The 23,516-nt window shown below is 42.1% G+C and overlaps 1 protein-coding gene across 4 annotated transcripts in view; it reads left to right on the forward strand.

Annotated features, from left to right (window-relative positions):
• Positions 1–23,516, forward strand: part of ANKH (ANKH inorganic pyrophosphate transport regulator) — a 281,913-nt gene that overhangs the window by 111,506 nt on the left and 146,891 nt on the right. For all 4 annotated transcript variants that reach the window (XM_073332298.1, XM_073332299.1, XM_073332297.1 and 1 more), the window contains one exon: positions 22,392–22,521. In XM_073332298.1, coding sequence (XP_073188399.1) covers positions 22,392–22,521 — 130 coding nt within the window. The remainder of the gene's footprint in view (positions 1–22,391; positions 22,522–23,516) is intronic.

Below are 23,516 nucleotides of genomic sequence, written 5' to 3' on the forward strand. Positions count from 1 at the left end.
TTGCTGGCACATGATGGCATATATCACATTGGTAGATGTGCAGGTGAATGAGCCTCTGATAGTGTGGCTAATGTGATTAGGCCCTGTGATGGTGTCCCCTGAATAGATATGCGGGCACAGTTGGTAACGGGCTTTGTTGCAAGGATAGGTTCCTGGGTTAGTGGTTCTGTTGTGTGGTGTGTGGTTACTGGTGAGTATTTGCTTCAGGTTGGGGGGCTGTCTGTAGGCAAGGACTGGCCTGTCTCCCAAGATATGCGAGAGCGATGGGTCGTCCTTCAGGATAGGTTGTAGATCCTTGATAATGCGTTGGAGAGGTTTTAGTTGGGGGCTGAAGGTGACGGCTAGTGGCATTCTGTTATTTTCTTTGTTGGACCTGTCCTGTAGTAGGTGACTTCTGGGTACTCTTCTGTCTCTGTCAATCTGTTTCTTCACTTCAGCAGGTGGGTATTGTAATTGTAAGAATGCTTGATAGAGATCTTATAGGTGTTTCTCTCTGTCTGAGGGGTTGGAGCAAATGCGGTTGTATCGTAGAGCTTGGCTGTAGATAATGGATCATGTTGTGTGGTCTGGGTGAAAGCTGGAGGCATGTAGGTAGGAATAGCAGTCAGTAGTATTAAAATCTCCTCACTGTACTTTCCACTTTATGCATCCGATGAAGTGAGCTGTAGCTCACGAAAGCTTATGCTCAAATAAATTGGTTAGTCTCTAAGGTGCCACAAGTACTCCTTTTCTTTTTAAGTATGATCTGTTGGCATCTGAGGTCCGTGACTAACAGTGTTTAGTCATCTGCGGCTTAGCCCTTAGGTGTTCCAATTTGGTGGTAGTTTCTTTTGGTGCATCGCTATTTGAATGAAATGGCCAGAGGGTTTGTTTTAGAAGGCAGAAGCTAATTGACTGCATCTGTTGCTGTCCTTCACGTAACATCTTTGGGGCCCCCAACTCTGCCCACAGGTACATATGTTCCAGTGCTATGCAAGTCAGTGAGTTTGCGTGCTGTGACTGACAGCAGAACTGGACCCTCTGTGCTTACTTTAGAAGGAGTGGGGAATAGCAGAAAAGTCTATAATTGGGCCAGTCCAATGGTCTGGTGGCAGCACAACATGCTACTACATGCAGGATCCAGGTTGAAAGGTGAGCTTTTTCCCTTCCTCAGCAAGGATCTGTCATTCAAGAGACCTGCCTCAGGCCTAGAGCCAAGTCCAGCCTTACTTGGCCAGAGAACAGTTGCTGCCACCGGAGCACAGAGGATGGTGCTGAGGGAGTAATAAAAGGAATCTCAAACCCCAAACTCTCTTTCATTAAAACTATCCCTGTTTCCTTCCTAGGTGGGCTGCCAACACTGTAAACAGCAGCAGTTACTGAATAGTTTGATTCAGGTCAGATACTCCTGCAAACTTAGTAACGTCCGCTCGGGTGGACGGGGTGCATTTAAGGATCCGGTTCCAAACTGTGAAGTGGGATGCTTGACTCCCATTAAAGCAGATTTGAGCAAGTCACACAACCTGAACACTAACCCTTAAGAAGAGATCCTGATTTCAGGTTCTCCGTCACACCATGTGTCACCACAGTTCACTTCCACTTACAGTGTTGGAAGCTTATTTTACAACACCTCAGGGTGTTGCTCTGTCTGAGAGAGAACGGATGCCAGGAGCACTGTGCAATCCCCATGGCTTTAAACTCTGTTTTGTTAGAAACAGCTTAAGCTGCAGAAAAGACCAGCGTTGTCATAGAAGTTAATTCAGTCTTGCTTTGCATTTTCTTCCTCTCCAGTGGGCACATTCCATGGCTGTGGACTCCAGGAAAAACAGAGGTTCTGTTGATAAGTGAGCTGGGTGTGTAAAAGGATAATTTAGCTGCAAACAGTCTCTATATTATAATTGGCCATTCTTTTTAAGAAACAAAACTCATGTGTTCAGGATTGCCCCTTGATTTTCATTCCTTTCTGTACCTTGGCAAGATTTAAGGGCTGGACAGAGAAGATGGGCAATTCAAGCTGTGCACTAATTTGAGAGTATGTTTCACTTGGAGCTATTTCCGGTTTGCTCTTACATGCCAGAGGCATATCCATAAAAACCTTAAATGGGTTTTTCTTTGCGGTAAAACTGCCCCCAACTGTAAGATGAACTAAAAGGTTAACGTGTGACAAATAGAATCAGCCACCATTTTACAGTCAGCTTGTTCATCTTATCTGCTGAAGATATTGCTGTCTGGCACAAAAGACTATAATGAAAGTTCTAAAATGGCTCTGGAAAATTTTTTTGTTAATTATTATTCATTGTTGGTTATAGTAACTTTAAGCACATGATAAGCGAGCCCCCTAACAACATTTCCAGCCAGCTATCCCCTCTACATTAATAAATAGATGCAGTCAATTAACTCTACATAATAAGGTTTTTTTTGTTAATGAATTTCTTTGTTTTATTTAATGTTTTTATAAGAGTTAGCATTTTGGAGTTAGGCAGTGTTAGTTATCACATAAGCATGGAGTTGCACCACTACTGTGGCTAGTTAAAGCGGAAGGATGTTACTGGATTCCTGAGTAGTCTTCCCCACTCCTATTACTTTGGAGAATGGAATTGTAGCAGGGCAATTGTATATAAAGCAGTGGTAACATTCTCTGGCAAGTAACTTCTGTCTGGACAGTATCACTGTGAGACCTTTTCACAAACTTTGCTATTTACGGGTGACAGTCAGTTCTAGTATTAAAGCCTTGTCTTCGTTACCAAAAAAAAAAAGTGTTAACTCAAGTTAGCTGACTCATGGTTAAATCCTAGTGAAGATAAGGCAGTTTGTCACTAGGATTTTATCTTGAGTCAGCTAACTTGAGTTAAGAACACCTTTTTTTTTTTGTAGTGAAGACAAGACTTTACCAGATACTCAAGGATTGTCTACATGACCAGGTAGTTCAGACTACAGGGGTGATTAATTGCAGCATTCACTGTTTGAAGAGGACTAAATTAATACGAACCAGGGTACCTTTTCGAAGATGGGATTACTGAAGAAAATTTCTCACAGAATGAGAGGAACTGTGACTTTTGTGCTCAGTAGTGCCTTTCTGTAGAGCACCCCCAAGCACTTTGAAGACCTTTATTTACCTTCATAGCACCTAGTAAGCCAGGCAAATATTGTATGTCTTGTGCACATGTGTCTCAGTTTATCCCGAGAGTGTAAATGATTGGCTCTGGGTCACACAAGTTACTGGCAGATATGGGTCTCTCTCACTCCCGTGACTGGAAATAGAAGACTTTTATTACAGAAATAAACAAACATTTTTATTTCAATGGTGCCTTTGAGCTAGGAATTGCAGAGTGCATTACAGACATTAACTGATTAATTTCTCCATTAACTCCCTAAGTAGTAAGGGATATCACTAGGGAGGACTTTACCAGCTCTTGAAATGCACCCACAGGCAAAGGGAACTCAATAGCCATTGTGCATATCTGCAGGTATTATGGACCAGATTCTGATTTTGTTTATACTGGTATAAATCCAAGACCAGAACTGGGACACATCCATACCAAAATCATATAGGGTGTCATTTCAAAGTATGTTTCCTTTGAAATATTTCAATGTAGCTCCAATAGCTATAGCTGGAGGACAGCTTTACAGCCCAACATCTCACTACAGTAGATGAGCCTCTGCTTCATATCAACTCAAGCTCCCACTTAAATAGCATTACTTCATCAGCTGTTCAACTTACTGTGGGTTCCCTGACACTGCAGTAGTCCTGCTCCAGTGTTCTCTTTGCTCAGTCCAAAGCTATCACTTGCTTACTCACTCCAGAGACATTTAATTTACAGCTGATCTGAGCAAATTTGCTGTCAAGTCACCAATCCTGTAACATTCACCTGCCTATTATTGGGCACTGAAGGCTGCTCAATTCCCATATACCCATCTTTTGTCCAATTTGTGGTCAGGAGTTTAGGAAACATACCATGATATCGCTCATACCAGCCGACCTGTTAGCCTACTTGCTCAGATTTCTATGAATAAGATAGTCAGTGGAGCTATAGGTTCATGTCTGATATTTCCAGATGTTTAGACAAACCTATATCTTCCATCAAATCTGGCAAGGGTAGAGGGAGTTCTTTAAAACTCTATAGTAAGATATTTTGCTGTCTTGCTATGCATGTTTTACCCCCCCCCACTTACCATTAATTGAGATTATATTTATTGTGTAGTGAAGAACCCTGAGGCACCCTTGAATTCATTCACAAAATACTTATCAGATGTAAGAGAGCAAAAGAGGTCCCATAGAGTGGAAGATCATAAGAGCAGTCTAAGAGAGTGGCTAGTTTCTCGTGGCAGCTCCGAAGCTGGTCTCCTGCACAGCTGTCTCTAGTGTCAGCCCCAGCATTTAAATTAGTTTTGCTGTTTCTCAGTTGGATTGTATCCAAGAACAGATTCACACAGAGACTGCGGTTTAGCATTAATGTGCATCTATATTTTGAACTAAAACATCTAACTGTCCAAAGCACTATGCAGCTTATAAGGTATATGCCTGTGGAAACCATACATCAAGGCATCGTATTTCAAGCCTGAAGGACAGCAGATTCCAGTCAGAACCTGACAGCAAACCAAATTATGCCCTTAGCTACCCCTGAGCAACTCTGCTGAAGCCACTGGGGAAGCACAGGGGTAACTAAGGCTAGAATTTGACCCATCGTTAGGATAATTGTTCTTTGATTAAAAATATCATATAATCATTTTCCCCCTAAAGAGGATAAGCACAGCTCCCACCATCCTGTGTCCTGAAGTCAGCATTAGTATATGTCAGCTGTCAAAGAAATCCAAAAATAGAAATAACAATAGCTCCTACTTCCAACACATTCCAGTGAGGAGAGTGAATTGATTTCTGGGCATGTAGCTGATCAGGTTGTGGACATACTGACCCAAACTGAAGGTAGAGAGTGACTTGCAGGTCCTGACAGACCCAACAGAGTCAGAGGAACAAGAGCTCCATGGGGAGTCCTGACCCTCAGCCTATTTCACTTTCCCACTGGCTGGAACAAGCTTCTGCCTTCTCCCTAGCAGTTCCAATGCATCTGGGTACCACCAGGGCGGGAACTGAGAGAGCTAGAGTTTCCCTTCCGTTAATACAAACACCACCTCTTCCCCTGGAGTCCAGAAGTGGTCACTTAATCACCGCAGCTATGCTGGGTTTGAGAGAGAGGGACAATGCCCACTTCAGTTGAAGCAAGAACAAGCCTAGGGTTAAATTGGTAGAGAGACTTAAAAAAATTAAGGACAGCATTTTCAGAAGTGGCTGATGAGTTGATGCCTCAGTTTTTTGGCACCTTACTTAGAGACTTGATTTACATTGGGTGCTGAACACCCACCCTCTAAAATTACAGCCCTTTTAAAGGTGATTCAAATTGGCCACCCAGAAATCACTAATCACTTTCAGGTGAAGATTTGTACTCCTGTGGGCAGCAGAGGGAAAAATTAATGTAGTAGATACTGAAGGGATAGCGAGGAGCAGAGGGAGGGTTAAACAAAAGTTCTTTGAGCCACAGTGACAAATTCCTAAGCAAAGCAACTAAAGACAAAGATAAACAAGGAAGAAAGGAGAGCAGCAGAATACAGACCCTGGACTTCAGAAAAGCAGACTTTGACTCCCTCAGGGAACTGATGGGCAAGATCCCCTGGGAGAATAACATGAGGGGGAAAAGAGTCCAGGAGAGCTGGCTGTATTTTAAAGAATCCTTATTGAGGTTACAGGGACAAACCATCCCGATGTGTAGAAAGAATAGTAAATATGGCAGGTGACCAGCTTGGCTTAACAGTGAAATCCTTGCTGCTCTTAAATACAAAAAAGAAGCTTACAAGAAGTGAAAGATTGGACAAATGACCAGGGATGAGTATAAAAATATTGCTCGGGCTTGCAAGAGTGAAATCAAGAAGGCCAAATCACACCTGGAGTTGCAGCTAGCAAGAGATGTTAAGAGTAACAAGAAGGGTTTCTTCAGGTATGTTAGCAACAAGAAGAAAGTCAAGGAAAGATGACAGATGACAGAACGAGGAGTAATGGTCTCAAGTTGCAGTGGGGGAGGTTTAGATTGGATATTAGGAAAAACTTTTTCACTAAGAGGGTGGTGAAACACTGGAATGCGTTACCTAGGGAGGTGGTAGAATCTCCTTCCTTAGAGGTTTTTAAGGTCAGGCTTGACAAAGCCCTGGCTGGGATGATTTAACTGGGAATTGGCCCTGCTTTGAGTAGGGGGTTGGACTAGATGACCTTCTGGGGTCCCTTCCAACCCTGATATTCTATGATTCTATGAAAGTGTGGGCCCCTTACTGAATGAGGGAGGCAACCTAGTGACAGAGAATGTGGAAAAAGCGAACGTACTCAATGCTTTTTTTGCCTCTGTCTTCACGAACAAGGTCAGCTCCCAGAATACTGCACTGGGCAGCACAGCATGGGGAGAAGGTGACCAGCCCTCTGTGGAGAAAGAAGTGGTTCGGGACTATTTAGAAAAGCTGGACGAGCACAAGTCCATGGGGCCAGATGTGTTGCATCCGAGAGTGCTAAAGGTGTTGGCGGATGTGATTGCAGAGCCATTGGCCATTATCTTTGAAAACTCATGGCGATCGGGGGAGGTCCCAGATGACTGGAAAAAGGCTAATGTAGTGCCCATCTTTAAAAAAGGGAAGAAAGAGGATCCTGGGAACTACAGGCCAGTCAGCCTCACCTCAGTCCCTGGAAAAATCATGGAGCAGGTCCTCAAGGAATCAATTCTGAAGCACTTAGAGGAGAGGAAAGTGATCAGGAACAGTCAGCATGGATTCACCAAGGGCAAGTCATGCCTGACTAATCTAATTGCCTTCTATGACGAGATAACTGGCTCTGTGGATGAGGGGAAAGCAGTGGACGTGTTGTTCCTTGACTTTAGCAAAGCTTTTGACACAGTCTCCCACAGTGTTGTTGCCAGCGAATTAAAGAAGTATGGGCTGGATGAATGGACTATAAGGTGGATAGAAAGCTGGCTAGATTGTCGGGCTCAACGGGTAGTGATCAATGGCTCCATGTCTAGTTGGCAGCCGGTATCAAGTGGAGTGCCCCAGGGGTCGGTCCTCGGGCCGGTTTTGTTCAATATCTTCATAAATGATCTGGAGGATGGTGTGGATTGCACCCTCAGCAAGTTTGCAGATGACACTAAACTGGGAGGAGTGGTAGATACGCTGGAGGGTAGGATAGGATACAGAGGGACCTAGACAAATTGGAGGATTGGGCCAAAAGAAATCTGATGAGGTTCAACAAGGATAAGTGCAGGGTCCTGCACTTAGGACAGAAGAATCCAATGCACCGCTACAGACTAGGGACTGAATGGCTCGGCAGCAGAAAAGGACCTACGGGTGACAGTGGACGAGAAGTTGGATATGAGTCAACAGTGTGCCCTTGTTGCCAAGAAGGCCAATGGCATTTTGGGATGTATAAGTAGGGGCATTGCCAGCAGATCGAGGGACGTGATCTTCCCCTCTATTCGACATTGGTGAGGCCTCATCTGGAGTACTGTGTCCAGTTTTGGGCCCCACACCACAAGAAGGATGTGGAAAAATTGGAAAGAGTCCAGCAGAGGGCAACAAAAATTATTAGGGGACTGGAATACATGACTTATGAGGAGAGGCTGAGGGAACTGGGGATGTTTAGTCTTCAGAAGAGAAGAATGAGGGGGGATTTGATTGCTGCTTTCAACTACCTGAAAGGGGGTTCCAAAGAGGATGGCTCTAGACTGTTCTCAGTGGTAGCAGATGACAGAACAAGGAGTAATGGTCTCCAGTTGCAGTGGGGGAGATTTAGGTTGGATATTAGGAAAAACTTTTTCACTAGGAGGGTGGTGAAACACTGGAATGTGTTACCTAGGGAGGTGGTGGAATCTCCTTCCCTAGAAGTTTTTAAGGTCAGGCTTGACAAAGCCCTGGCTTGGATGATTTAGTCGGGGATCGGTCCTGCTTTGAGCAGGGGGTTGGACTAGGTGACCTCGTGAGGTCCCTTCCAACCCTGATATTCTATGATTCTATGATAAACAAGTATTAAGATAGAAGTTTTTACACCAAGGATGGTGATGTTCTGGAATACCGTGTGAAGAGCAGTGATTGTGTGCGTTGGCTTCGTGGGGACAGCCTCCTTCCATGTCATGAGGTGCCTTACTTTTTAATACCTCAACATTTTCATGCCATGTGACTTTTTGGGAATACGTGCAATGATGATTTCACTAACCACACGCATCTAGGAGACAGGTCATCAAGTGTGGCGTCTAATAGATCTTTGCCATCTCTACAGTCTGATTCTATATAAGCAGCATTTAGTTTTTATAATTCATGTATCAGATGACATGACTCATTGGGTACAGAACATTAAGCAAATATGGTTTGGTATTTTAACATCACCTGCTGGCATTCCAGGTACTTTGTATTCTTTATACAAGAAGGGCTGGAATGCATTGTGCAGTCTGATTTAATGTTCATTAAAGTAGGATAAATAGGTTAACACTAGTATAAAAATTAGCAGGAAAAATTACAACGTACTTTGTGCAGGACTATTACTTCATAATAGTTAGATTATCCATTTCTGTGTTTCTGCTAATGCTTAATATTCTCAGATATACAGAATGGATAAATCTTGAAAAATCAAATTCTAAATACAGAAGCAGAGAGGTAAAGAGATTTTTTTAAATGGCAACACTATCACTGACATACTGAGATGTTTGTTGAATAAAAGTGACCTGGGAGATGAGCCAGATTTGTAACATTATGGTTCCAGCCTGTTATTTTCACTGATGAAGGATTATTTGAAAGTCAGTTCCTTTAAATGGATTATACTCCTGCAATTAAAGCAAGCTTTTATGATTTTTATTTATTTTATTGTTTAAGAAAAAAGCCTGGAGTTTGACTAAAAGGAGTGTGATTTCTGGTGTATGTTTAGAAATGCCTGCATAGTTGTTTTGATCATGCACTGTTCAGAGTAGAGAAATAATTGAAATGCCCTTCTTCAGAAGGTCACAGAACATAACAAGGGTTTTTGTTTTGTTTTTTTAAATATTACTTTCTAGCCCCATTATCACTTCTACACCAATGTTCTACCACAGCATGGTTCCTTTTCTTTATAATCTGTTTTCCAGTGCTTCATCCAGTCTAGCTTTATTCGTTTCAAGCAATGTTTCTTCCTCAGCTAACTGTGGGACGCTCCTGTAGGTTTCACCTTTACAAAGTTAGCCATGATATTCAGTATCTTTTCCTTTCTTCGTATTTGAAAAGAATTACACCACCTTGTACCACCTTAAACAGTTTCCCTCTCCCCAGGAAGTGCTGAAGATCTTCAAAATTGGAATAGCCACATGTGTTTCAGTCAGGAGTAGGCAATACTCCTAGTATCAAGTAGGTGAAGTCTGGCTGAGTTAGAAACTGGGTGAGAAGAACAATGCAATGCTGTTAATTCCTAAGGATCCAAATACTCTGTTTAGTCTCTGTACAACTGCTATCCAGTTGTGTTGCATTGCAGAAATATTTTCCCACACGTTTAAAGAAGCGAAATGAAGGGAGGTGTGCATGGGATAAGCTGTGTTGCCAATACCTAGTAACATCCAATGAGAGACATAGAGCAGTCAAAAGATCAAACCTCAACTCCAGGTTACTGACCCTTTGTCTGTGAACAAAGAGATTCTGTTTTGTCCAGAGAGGTAAAGATTGAGGTCTCATTGTCTGATTCTGCACAAAAAGGATCCATTATGTGTGAGTGAGTACAAGAAGAGGGAAATGGAGGATCAGACATTTTCATTGTAGCATATATCTGCTCAAACACCTTAATTGTGAAGGGTGACACTGGAGTAAATCCCAAATGTTACTGCTGGGCTGATTTGAAGGTTGTAGTTAGAATACTTAGAACACTTCAGGAGCACTGTGAGCTACAGTTTCAGTGACTAAATTCTGAAATTGAGAGCTTTCAAAGAGATCTCATGTCCACCACCTTCAGCTTATTCAAGCTTTTATAAGAAGAGCCTGGATAAGCTTCACCTTTTTTTAAAAAAACTAAACAAAAAAAACCCAACCCACACACAGCATTCATGCGTGTCTCAAACACATTAGTGAACCAGCCCAGGAGTAATCACAAGGCTTAAGTATATTCAGTAGTAATTGCATGGGAAGAACATGCAGTAGCATCATTTTTGACCATGCTAATGCTAACAGAAATAAAGTTACTGTACAGCGGCTGGACCCAGCTTTAGTTTTGCCAGTGATCTTCCTCTTATGTAGCAGTGCGATATGAGCAAAGTCAGAGAAGAAGAAGAATCTATGAACATGAAAACCACTACTTTGGAAGGGAAAAGTGATGCCACATAGAGCATTCCTGCATTGTTTGGTTTCCCCCTACTGCTTGAAAACTTTTGTATTTGACAGTTATTTTTTTCTTAACCCATCATTTAGTGAAGAGAGATTCTAAGACTACTCAGATATATGGGCAAACTTTTTGCAGGGCAGGGAAATTATCCATTGATACAAAATATTGACTTCATGACTGTTCACGATATTGTACATGGACATAGACACACTAGCATCTTATTCTGGTCTTTCTGTTGTAAACATGCATGTTTCTTGACTTATTCTACATATTTCTTATATGGCCTGAGGTCCCAATATTCTGCCCCATCTCAAATGGGGTAATACATATAAGGCATATTTCAAAACATAACACGAGATTGGGGGGGAACCATTTTCCCTTCTGTTGTCCATAGAAATGACTGACCCATAAAGTAGTGGACTGCCTTAAAAAAAAACAAACTCTTCTAAATATGTAAAAGCCCTTAATGTAGGGCTTTGGTTTGAGATCTTCTTGAACCTCTTCCTGATGGGTATTTCTGCTGGGATACCACCACCACATTTCATGTCAGCAGCCCTTGATGTGATAGCTCCTAGAGTTCAGAAAGTATTGGCCCGTGGCAATATACAAAATCATTTTTCAGTTTTGCTAAATTAGTGCAACTGTTATTTTCATATTTAGAGTCCTTTCCCTTAAAAGAAGTCATGCATGACAATTGCTTATAAAATGGTGGTTATTAACCTATTTATTAGCGGTGATTGCACAGTACCATGAACACTTTAGCAGGCAGTAGGGAATATTTTTTACTATTGGTGTAACTGTAGAGCTATGCTTAAGGTTCCATCAGTGTTCCTAATTACAGGATGAAAATGGAATCATAGTATCTGGCTTAATGACAGCAAATATGAATAATGTTGCAGTATTAAAGTGCATTATTGCTCACCATTGTTTTACTTAGATTGAAACTGCAAGTAAAAACTACTTATTTCTTTCCACTTTAAGATAGGCATTTATAAGATATAAACCATATTACCACCACATTGGCATCTGAAGGAGGCTTAAAGTTTCAAAGGTTATTGAAGCTGGCTGCTTCACACTGGCTATATAGCTGACAAAAATATAGAGAGATTCTCTAAGATTACAGTGCTCTCCAGACATCTTGCATAGATGGATATCAGACAAAGGGTCAAATTCAGATCTTCATACTTATGCAACTTAGAGCAAGACACACATTTGGGTGACTGACAGACTCTGCAACTAGAACAACCTTTTAAAAAAAAAAGTCACACCTACTCTCCACTTCAGCCTCTCTTTCATGTGTGATGTCAACTTCTCGAAAGGGGATGGAGTGACTTGCAATTTATTTTATGTGAAAGAGAGACCACTTAGTTATCCAGCCAATAGGAAACTGGCTGAATATTATTTTACATCACTTATGGCTAAGTCAGTAATCCAAACAAAATATAAAACTAAAGGACATCTTGTGGATTTGTTGCACTCCTTAGATGACTTTGGGTCCTTAACCTATTTTTAGTTATATGTGATTGGATTATTCTATACAAGTGTAGAGAGAGACTGTACAAGAGAATACCTATACTAGACAGCTTCATCTTGAGATCACTCCAGACTTTCCCCAAATGTATCAAGTACAATTCGCCTCCACTGTTGTTAGAAGGCTACGCCCATTAAACAACTATGTTTCTGGGTCATGACAGATATTATCCTCTTTGTCAGGCCCTAATTTTTAAAATGAGCATCAGAATCTGAACAGTAGTCTAAATTTGTAGTCTAAATAAACAATAGGCTAAATTTGCCAGACACGAAACTCTGGTAATCTAAGTCGCCTTTTGATGGCTCTTTCCTAATGAAATAATAAGACATTAGGCTCCATTGATGCACTGGAAAGACCATAACAATGATGTGCTAAGTGATGGAGTGCACGTACCGTCTTTTGTTGTTTTGGCTTGTGCTCTGAGTTGGAAAACATGAATGACATTGGGTCATGCCAATGTTTGAGAAATAATGAGTCATGTTGCAGCTTTGTCAGCTGGTTGGGGGGTTTTCTGATTGGAGATTACATTATAGCCCAATCTACTTGTCCTTTGCCATTTCCTGGAAAAGTCTTTTGTGTTTATCCATAGATGTACAAAAGCTACCTATACACATGGCAGTTATCTTGGTTAACTTTTCACTATAATTTATTACTTAATTGGTCTCTCTCAGTAGGACAAATAACACCTACTGGCGCACACTAAGTACATTAGAATATTAGTTTCTAGGTGTGGTATCTATAAAATGAAATGTTCTGTGTGCTAGAAATTGTTGGAAACCAGTGAGTTCATTCATCCAAGTTCTCAAATGAAATCTCAGCAACATTTTTGTACTGGAGTTGTTTAATACATTGGTGGTTAAATTCAAGGTAAATGCATTTACTGTATCTGAGAGAAGGGATTGAGTAGTTTGAGTGAGCACTTGTATTTTGAGACTTTCTCTGCTGTAAGGAGGGGTGGGGTGGGAGTGGGGGAGAGACCAGCTGCTGCAAGCTCAGTGGCAGCAGGGAGGTAGGCTTCTCCAGGGTGAAAGGCTGCTCTACTCCCTACAGGGGAAATAACCAAAATGGAGTGCCTGCTTAGGGGAAGGACTGACACACAACCCCCTCCCCCCCACACACACACACACGCATCCAGCGAGGGGGCAGGGAAAGGGTATTCCCCTTTGTTTTGTGTTTGTAAATTTGTTTCTTTTTGTTTTGTGGAAGAGGACTCCTTGGGCCTGATAAATAAACAGATGGGGAACACAAACACTGTCCAGAGTGTGGCTGACTTACCTCAGGTCCTGCAACCACTAGAGAGGGAAGTGCTAAGTCTGGAGGGACAGAGGAGGTGCCTTGCCACACTTGATGTCAGGAATGGGTTTGTTGGCACAGTGAACCATCTTGGGGCAAGGTATATCACCCTCAAAGTGGATTACATAGAGAGGGCACTGGTGGAAGCCACGGCAGCACAAGACGACGCTACCTGGGTACAGATGGCCACCCAATGGGAGTTGGTACAGCTACGGCAGGAAATGAATCAACTGCTGATGAGCCAGGCAGCCCAGGATCAAGCAACCCTGCAGGAGGTCTTGAACCAACTGAAGGCCTCTGACACATGGCCATGATGGGACACGATTTCTAAGGGGCCACAGTTACCTACAAAAGATAACTATGGAAGGTGACATGGAGGCATACCTTCTCATCTTTGAAAGAATGGCCCTATGTAAAGCCTGGCCCTGAGACCAGTGGGCCAGCATCTTCGCTTCTTTCCTGTGTGGAGAGGCCCAGAAGGCCTACTACGACATGGCAATGGAAGCTGCTACAGATTACTCCCAGTTGAAGGCTGAAATCCTGGCAAGGTCCAGGATGACGACAACTATAAGGGCCCAGGGGTTCCATGTGTAAAGGTACCGGGATGGCAAAGCACTGAGGTCACAACTCTGACTTGATGCATCTATTGCGGAAGTGAGTGTGCCCCGAGATCCACTGAACAGAGAGGATTATAGAAGTCTTAGTGTTGGACAGGTTCATGAGAGGACTACCACCAGACCTACGAGGATGGGTAAGCCAATGTGACCCCTCCTCTTATGATTTAGTTGCCCTTGTAGACAGGCAGTTGGTGGTCCAAGAAAGTTCCTTGGCCATTAAGTCCTCCCCATCCCCCAATTTCCCAAAGGCCCAGACTTCTGAAAGGTTGGGCAGAACTATATTGCAGAGGAAGGATGCTGAAGAGCAACCTGAGGCTGCGAAGGGGCTTGGGGAACTGGGGAGAGGGTCATGGGGTAAGACTCAATAGCCAAAAAATAGTGGGATGCCCTGAGCGGGATATAGGTGTTATGTCTGTCGGGAACTAGGGCATATAGCAGCCCAATGTCCTAACGTTGAGGAGCCCGTGCAGTGCAACCTGGGTTATCATGAAGATCCATGTGGCTTGATCAACCTTGTGGGAGTCATGATGAACTCACATAGATACACGCAGCCAGTTAGGATGAATGGCATAGAGACCATTCCATTAGTGGACTCTGGAAACTAGTGGGGTGGAACCAGCTTTCTCAGGCCAAATGCACAGGAATAACCTGTGTACATGTGGCTGTCAATTACTGTCCGACCATCTCTGTATGAATTGAGGTTCAGGGGAACACTATCAGGGTGATGGCAGGGGTGATCCCTAAGCACCCATATCTGGTCCTCGTAGGATGAGATTTCACAAGGTTTGAAAACCTGCTCCTGGTGGATGAGTCAGAGGAGCGTAGTGATTCCGGGATTGATAATCAGGCCCCAGTAGATAGCCCTCTCCCAGTTTCTCTGAATTAGCCCAGGACTTTTCTCTGCAACTGGGGAGCCCTGGAAAGCTAGGCGAGGAAGGACAAAAGATTGGGGATCAGGATCTTGGCCCAGAACCAAAGGGCTGCGCTCATAGGTAAGCAGTCTTGTCCAACAAGTGAAGGAGGAGTGACTCAGATAGTTGACGAGCCAGAAGCTAGACCCCATTCCGCTGAGACCAATCCTGGAAGTGCAACAGAAATAGGTCCCCTTGAACTTGAATATATTGGGCTATCATTTAAGAATTTTGGGCAGAACCAAGCCAATGATCCACTACAGCACAATATTAGAAAGAAATAGTTGTGGTGAATGGGGTCCCAGTGGAGGGGAAAACGAAAAGCCCAGGGTCATACTTCATGATAAAAAGGGACCTATTATATAGAGTAGTCCAAATACAAGACCAAGAAGTGGAGCAGCTCCTGGTACCTCGAAGACACCAGAGGGCACTGTTGGACCTAGCCCATTGTCATTTGTTCAGAGGACATCTAGGGGTAGATAATACCCTCGATTGAATCCTACAGAGGTTCTTTTGGCCAGGAGTTTATATGGAGATCTGACAATATTGTACCTGCTGCCCAGAATGCCAATTACATGGCTCACAACCGCTCTTGAGGGCCCCTTTAGTACCTCTACCAATTATCTGAGCATAAGCTTTCGTGAGCTACAGCTCACTTCATCGGATGCATTCTGTGGAAAATACAGAAGATGTTTTTATACACACAAACACGAAAAAATGGGTGTTTATCACTACAAAAGGTTTTCTCTTTCCCCCCCCCCCACTCTCCTGGATTTGTGCTGGAAATGGCCCACCTTGATTATCATACACATTGTAAGGAGAGTGATCACTTTAGATAAGCTATTACCAGCAGGAGAGTAGGGTGGGGGGGTAGAGGGAGAGAAAACCTTTTGTAGTGATAAACTCCCATTTTTTTCATGGTTTGTGTGTATAAAAACATCTTTTGTATTTTCCACAGTATGCATCCGATGAAGTGAGTTGTAGCTCACGAAAGCTTATGCTCAAATAAATTGGTTAGTCTGTAAGCTGCCACAAGAACTCCTTTTCTTTTTGCGAATACAGACTAATGTGGCTGTTACTCTGAAATCTACCAATTATTGAAGTTGTGTTCAAGAGGGTAGCCGTAGACCTGATAGACCCACTGGAGAAGGTGGCCTGGGGCCATCAGAGTGTGCTGCTTGTTCTGGACTATGCCACCCAATACTCAGAACCCATACCCCTACGAAACTCAATGTCCAAGATGATAGTGAAGGAGTTGATTCAAATTTTCTCTAGGGTTGGGGTACCCAAAGAGATCTTGATGGAGCAAGAAACCCCCTTTTTGTCAGAATTGATGAAAGACGTGCAGTGCTCCACATATGGGTCCTATGAACCTCAGTCTACCATCCACAGACTGACCGCCTCGTCAAACACTTTAATAGGACGCTGAAGAACATGATACGGAAATTGGTGAGCCAGAATGGAAAAATTGGAATACCTTACTATCTTACCTGATATTTGCTATAAGGGAGGTTCTCCAAACTTCTACTGGGTTTTCCCCCTTTGATCTGCTGTATGGTCACCACCCCCGTGGTCTACTGGACATGGCCAAGGAAGCCTAGAAAGAACAGCCAAACCGGGGAGGAACATGTGATGCAGATGCAGAACTGAATAGCCCAAGTCACCTCCACAGAGCGAGAGAACCTGGAAATAGCACAAGAGACCTATTATAATTGCTGAGCAAAGGTTCAGAAATTTCAGATGGAAGATCGGGTTGTGGTGGTAGTGTCCACAGCTGAAAGCAAGCTCCTGGCCATATGAAGTAGTAGAAGCCATCGGGTAAGTTGACTATAAAATTCAACAGCCCAAACACCAGAAACAGGAGCAGATCTACCGTGTCTACCTATTGAAGCTCTGGCAAGACAGAGAAGCCAACAACAGGACAACACCCCGCAGCAAGGGGGCAAGGAAATGTATTCCCCTTTGTTTTGAGTTTCTAACTCTGTGTCTTTTTGTTTGGAGGAGGAGTAGTCCTTGGGTTGCCTCCCTTGGCAATATTGGTAAATAAACAGAGGGTGGAACACAAGCACTGTCCAGAGTGGGGCTGATTTTACTCCAGCCCACCACTGCCAGAGGGTGAAGTGCTAAGTCTGGCAAGACGAGGAGCTACCTTGCCACAATACCTACGATAAGGTAACAAAACTCAAGCTGGTGCTTAAATTCCACAAACAAAGGCCTTACTCCAATACCACTAAGCTCTCAGCCTCAGCAAGTTTCACCCTGTGCTTAGTGATTCACAGCATCCCCTACTGAATACACATATTACACTGAATGGCAGTCACCACACACATTTATAGGGATCTCTGCCTAATAAAGACATGGTCAGATAAAGACACGCACCACAGTTGTTGTAATAGAAACATTACACACACACACTTTCCCCAATGGCCTACAATGATGCAAGTTTCCAGTTGTTGTTTAAAATGTAAAGCTCCACAGGGAAGGGACTATTTTCCTCTGTGTTCTGCATGTCGTTTGGCATGCTGTGGGCATGTAGCAAATATAATAAACATTAGCTTTGTTTTTGCAAAGCTAAAAATCCAGGAAGCCAGTGGTAGGGCATAATTATTAGAGAAGTTTAAGTTCTTTAGATCTTTACTGCTTTCGACCCTCATCCTGCAAACACTTAAGACGATGCTTAAATATACTACTCTGAATAGTCGATTTAACTTTTCCTCCATGAATTGATTTAAATTGAATTTCTTACAGTAGTTATGTAAGCATGCCCCTAAGTGTATGCAGCATAGGGCTTCTAGTCCTGATCCTCATTATAGTCAACAGCAAAACTTTCATTAACTTCAATGGGAGCAAAACTGGACCCTGAGCACAGTAGTTTTGACTAATCTACAGTAATTCTGGAACTAAAGAAAAGAAAAAAAAAGATTTTCTCCTCTTAGCCATATTAGGCTACCATTTGAAACACTTTCAGAGAAAGAACGAGATGTTCTTTAATGTATAGTAGCATATACTTTGTCCTGGTAATATGCCAGTGTTGCTGTTCAGTACAGCGTAGGGAATGATGTACCACTCTTGCAGGAATGGCATTATGCTGTGCAGTACAGTAGCTGACACTGATGTGCAATACAAGAATGATCAAATTCTTTCTTTATAATTTGCTAAATCTGTGGAAGTAGTTTTCCTTTGATGTCTTAGATGTGTTTCTGAGCTCTTGAACCAGGGCACCGCATTGAAATTACAGTCAGGATGTCACTTTTGAATACAAAGATGACAGATTTCCCAAATGATTAAAAAATGTATGACAGAAAAATCCCTGTTTCATTTAGAAAGTGGAAATTGCTCTTTATATCTTTGGGGAATTACACTGTTATAAATTTTTGAAGGTGTCAGGTTTACCCTACAGCGTTTGCTTAATTTTTCACAGAATACTGCAGTTTTAGCTAGAAGTTACACTGCTATTAAAATTACAGCTTTTGTCATTCTCAAAACGTAGGTGGTTTTAAAATATGTTCTCTTTAACCATGAAAGTAGATAAATTGCTTGCCATGAGTAGTGTTTCTGATTAAAAGAGAACTTTTACTGGAAAAAATGAATTGAATTTATTTCAGTCTCTTATCACTTCATACTTTATTTGTTTATTACACATAATAAAATTACTGTAATTTCGAAAGGAACATTAAAGAAAAAGTTAGAATTTTGACTTCCATTATCTATGTATGTTCTCTGTAGTTCAGTCCCTGGTTTTCTAATAGCAAGGTCATCTTCAAGGTGACCAGCTATCTGTGCAGAAAAGTGCATTGAAGTTAGTGCAATTAAAACTTCACTGTTCAAACTTTGACTTTTCAAAGATAAATAACAATTCACTTTATGGCTATTTCACTTCAGTGTGGGTGTCTGAGCATGGGCAATAAAATAAAAGGTTTGATTTGTGCTTGTGTTTGCCCTAAGTTATTTTCTCCATTAGGCTTTATAGGTAAGTCAATCAGAAAGCTCTCCTGCATAGCAACTTTATGCTGTTTCTCAAAAACTGTACAGTGTGCCCATCACAGCACTTTCGCTAATAATGACGACCACAGTGCAGGAATTCATACGGTCACTATGCAGCTATTGGTATCTGTACTGTGCAGTGCAAACCAGCTTAGGCATTGGGACACTGAGCATCGCAATGCCCAACTTTTAGGCACCTAGAAAATCACAGAAACACTGCGATCCTCAAAGCCTGAGTTATGCACGTAAGCTCCCTTTACAGTGAATGGGGAGAGAGATGCATTAGAATGCCATCCACAAAAGCCAGAATGCTAGGTGGGGAGTTGCTTAAGTTAGCCAGAGGGAGATGCTGATGAGAGGGGTTTGTCGTACCCCACCAATTCACAGAGTTTAATGCCTAAGTCCAGGCTGCAGGAAGGCAGAGCTGGAAACCCTCTCCTGGAGTCAGGTGACTTAGGCACCTAAGTTGTTTTTTGTGAGAATGAAACACCTGCCTCACTCCACACAAAACAGCCTGAAGATCGGTGGTGATGCCTATCTTATAACTCTTAGCCCAGTAGTTAAGAGCATTCACCTGGGATGTAAGACACATAGGTTCAATTTCTCCCTCTGCCTGAGGGGAAAAGGATATCAGAATATCCCATAGGTCAGTGGTTAGAGCACTCTCTTGGCAGAGTGGAGTCCCCTGTTCAAATCCTTTCTTCCCCTCAGGCAGAGGTGGGTAATTGAACCTGCATCCCAGGTGAGTGCTCTAACCACTGGTCTAAAAGTTATAAGGCTACTACCCCACTCCAAGATTGTGAATGGGCCCCAATCCAGTAGGCAGCCGCTAAGCATGCCTACTGGATCAGGTCCCACAGGTGAGATAAGTGTTTGCCTGCCTGTCTTCCTCTGGTTAGTGGATTACTCTGGGAGGGAGACAAGCCTCTGGACTATTAGAGTGAGGCAGCAATGCACATGCTCAGAGGCAGAAACTTAGGCACCTAGGAAATTTTTACTCTGAAAATGTAGGCTCAGAGTTTAGGTGCTTACAGTGTTTGGCAGGAGTTTTGTGAATCACAGTAGAGCCTAAAACTTGAATTTAGCTGCCTAAATCCCAAATTTAGGCACCGAAGTCTGAGGTTTAGGCTGCTTAAATTAATTCCACCCTTAGTTCCTGTCCATGAGAAGAAGAAATAAAGCTAAATCAGCAGACTGAAGTAAGTGGTTTTGTTCACGCCTTTAAGCTGTCAGGAGGGTGCCTCTGCACTTAGCACAGAGTAAAGTGACTTATTTGTAGAGCCCTGCATGGATACAAAATTTATATCCTATCTGTGGACGTACATTTTGTATCTGTGCAGGGCTCTATTTACTTGGTGTTGTCAATAAAAGAGTGTCTGTTTGCATGTTAATTAGAAAAGACAATCACTGGTACGCAACTAGAGAACAAGGGTGAAATACTGGCCCCATAAAAGTCGATGGGAGTTTGACGGTTGACTTCAATGGCGCCAGAGTTTCACTGCAAATATATGGAAGAACATGTGGGTCCTATAACTGGAGAACTGCTAAGGGCCATGAAATCGCACCATAGATTAAAAAAGAGTCAATTAGACACTGAGGGCATCATCAGATTCTGATTTATTGAAAAGTAAATTCAGTTCTGTTGTCTTGCAGTCTGACAGACTGGCATGCTTTAAGGCTTCTAGTTATGGTTTGTTTTATTTATGATCACTCTTTCTCAGCATCCATTTTCTTGTGGAAAATGAAAAATAACTAACTTTATTTTTAACAACAAAAACAAATTAAATTACAAGGTGTGAGGAACACGCCAGAGTTAAACAATGGTGTGAACATCAGGGCTGCTGTCCCTACGTATGGAGAAAGTGCCCTGAGATCTTTAAAATATCACCAGTAAGGACTTTCGTTTTGTATCTCATCCCAAAGATGGAACAGCTAACTGCACAGAGTTCCCACCACTGCGCTGGGGCAATGGTTTAATGCTTGCTGAGAGGGAAGAGCATTATGTATTGAGCCACCACACCACTTCTTAAAACATGGTGCATTTTCTTTAACGTTTTCCTTTCAAATCCGGACTAACCATAAAAGTTCTTAAATGATAATATCTGACAAGTTCACCGTACGAGGCATTATGGCTGCCAGGCTACCATGGCTTTCCAACATGCATTGATGCTTTGTACAGGATAAAAGCAGACACATTTCTATACCTTTTAAAGTACTGGTAGCAGCAGCAGTAAAGTTAAATCTTTCTTGGAGGCAATTTCAAATCTGTGTTTATGTGCTTCTGAACATTGGCACTCTGTCTACTGTAGACTCAAGTTCTTAAATCATGCTTGATCATCCTAATGTACGTAACAAGCTGCAGACAGACACTATAGGAATGCTATGTGCTGGGGGTTCTTGGTTCTTGAGCTGTCTTAGGGGTTACTACCATTATACAGATGGCAGCGTCTCTGTGTATACAACTGTTCCGCTACTCCTAAGTGACTGTTGTGAGTGCATGTACATCTGTATGTGTTTGTGGGCAAACTCAGAAGACATGCACTATTTTTATACTCTTTACTGTTGTATTTGGAATGGAGGAAGGAGATAGGTGCAGTACAATAATATTTGGCATTTCTACAGCTTTTAAAGATCTGTAGCATCCAGGGATCTCACAACAGGTTATAAACATTAATGAATTAAGCCCCACCCACCCCCAACTCCTGTAGTTAAAGGAGGAGGTAGCTAGGAATTTACTGCATTCAGATACTTAAGAGCCACTTGACATCCGTATCCATCAGGAGGGTTATATGAATGCAGTCCTCAAAACAAAATAACATAATTCCTCAGTGTCTTCAGGAAGAACTTGTGATAGTGTTTTCTTTTCCGAGGCTGTTGTTTTGATTTATTTCAGGAAAGGTCAGAAAGTTTTCAAGATCTGAATCTATTTTCTTTTTGTTACTCTGCTTTATGCTTTGTGGTAAAAGCATTTGGGTGTTCAGAGCCACTAAGCACCCACAACTTGGTTTGAAGTCAGTGGGAGCTGTAAATGTTCAGCACTTCACCAAGTACAGGGATTGTTCTGACTTGTGGTAAGGGGAAAGATTCCTTGGAAGACCTCTCCCAACCTTTTCTCCCCAATTTCTACTTAGTTTAGCATCTGGCTAGCCCTTTACATGTGAAGAAGCCAGGAATTCTAGAATCCAAATATTGTAAAGTTACATTGTATTAAATTTTCCTGTGCATCCATGATTAATTTGACTGATTCATAACCTGCTGGATCTTGGTATTTGCCTGGTGTACTATTTCTTTCTTTGGCTTATACGTGAAGAGGCAGTAATGTAGGCTAGTAGTTAAAGGAGGTAGCTAGGAGTCAGAACTGGCAAGTTCTGGGTTATCAATTCTTCATGTGATCTTGAGCAGATTACTTAACCTTCCTGTATCTCAGTTTACCCATCTGTACCAATAATATATGCCAGTCTTACAGGGATGAGGCTTAATTCATTAATGTTTATAGCCTGCTCTGAGATCCGTGGATACTACAGATCTTTGAATGCTGTAGAAATGCCAAATATTATTGTACTGCACCTATCACTTTCCTCCATTTAATACAGGAAATACTTGCATGATCAGTTAAGCCTGTAGATTAGTAGCTGGACTCCTGTCTCTCTCCTTCTCCTTCCTTGCTTTGCTATGCAAACTCTTCCTAATTTTGTTTATGTGGTTCTCTTTTCCAGCTCTGTTTTTTGATGTTTTGGACTCCGAATGCATCAGAGAAGATTTTAGTTGACATAATTGGAGTCGATTTTGCCTTTGCAGAACTGTGTGTCATTCCTTTGCGCATCTTCTCCTTTTTCCCAGTTCCAGGTAAAAATACAGACCAGTTGACACTAGGGCTGAATGTGGCTCAAGGTATAAATGTCGTATAAAGGGTCTGTCGGTAGATGGAGACAAATTTAGCATACATACATTTCTTAAATGGACTCAGTGGGAAAACTAAAAGCTGACCTGTATCTGTTCTAGGTGCCTGAGAATGTGCACTGTGTGTTTCTGCCCAACTGTAATTAACTGTGTGTTTGTACAACATCTTGGACAACTACACAATATCAACACATCTTGATACTGAACAGGGCCTACAAGTCCTACTGCTATGCAAACAATAAAACGGAATGCTCTCCTTCATATTATATGGATGTTTATTACACTACTAGCCAAAATATTTCCCTCAAATATTAAAATGCTGATGTAAATATTATAACCTACATGTGTTACTGCTACATTGTATAGAGTCTTAGATATTCTTTGTATGGATCAATATATATCTAAGAGCACAGCTCTGTAAGGATTATAGTCTCCAAACGTGAAGTTCTGTTTCAGGAAGTCTGTTCCCCACTTGACACATCTAGGTATCCTTTCTTCCTGACCTTAAAAGGGGTTATGCATTTTTAATGAGGAGAATGCACCTACCATATGGAAGAGGTGTTTAAGATGTATTTGTATTATTGTCACACACACATTTTTATTTTGTTTTTTATTTCAATGGAGTCAAACTATCTTCTTGTGAAATGTTTTTGGCAGGCCAGTTTCACACCAAGGGAAGTTTGCTGTACCTCAGACTGCTTTTTGCACAATTAAAAGCACTAAAACAATTCTGGACTTCCAGTCTAGTTTGCAGTTAAAGCAGTTTCACTGTAGGCAAAGCAACTGTAAACAAGGCCATGGTGTTTGTATTTTTTTATGCTAAACTCTAAATAAATAGTATTTATAATAATACCTCGCTCTTCAATAGCGCTTTTCACCAGTAGCTCGAAAAGCACTTTACAAAGGAGGTCTGTATCATTATTAACATGAAAAAATTCTCT

This window comes from Lepidochelys kempii, chromosome 2 (genome assembly GCF_965140265.1).
Source record: "Lepidochelys kempii isolate rLepKem1 chromosome 2, rLepKem1.hap2, whole genome shotgun sequence".
NCBI classification, from domain to species: domain Eukaryota; kingdom Metazoa; phylum Chordata; order Testudines; family Cheloniidae; genus Lepidochelys; species Lepidochelys kempii.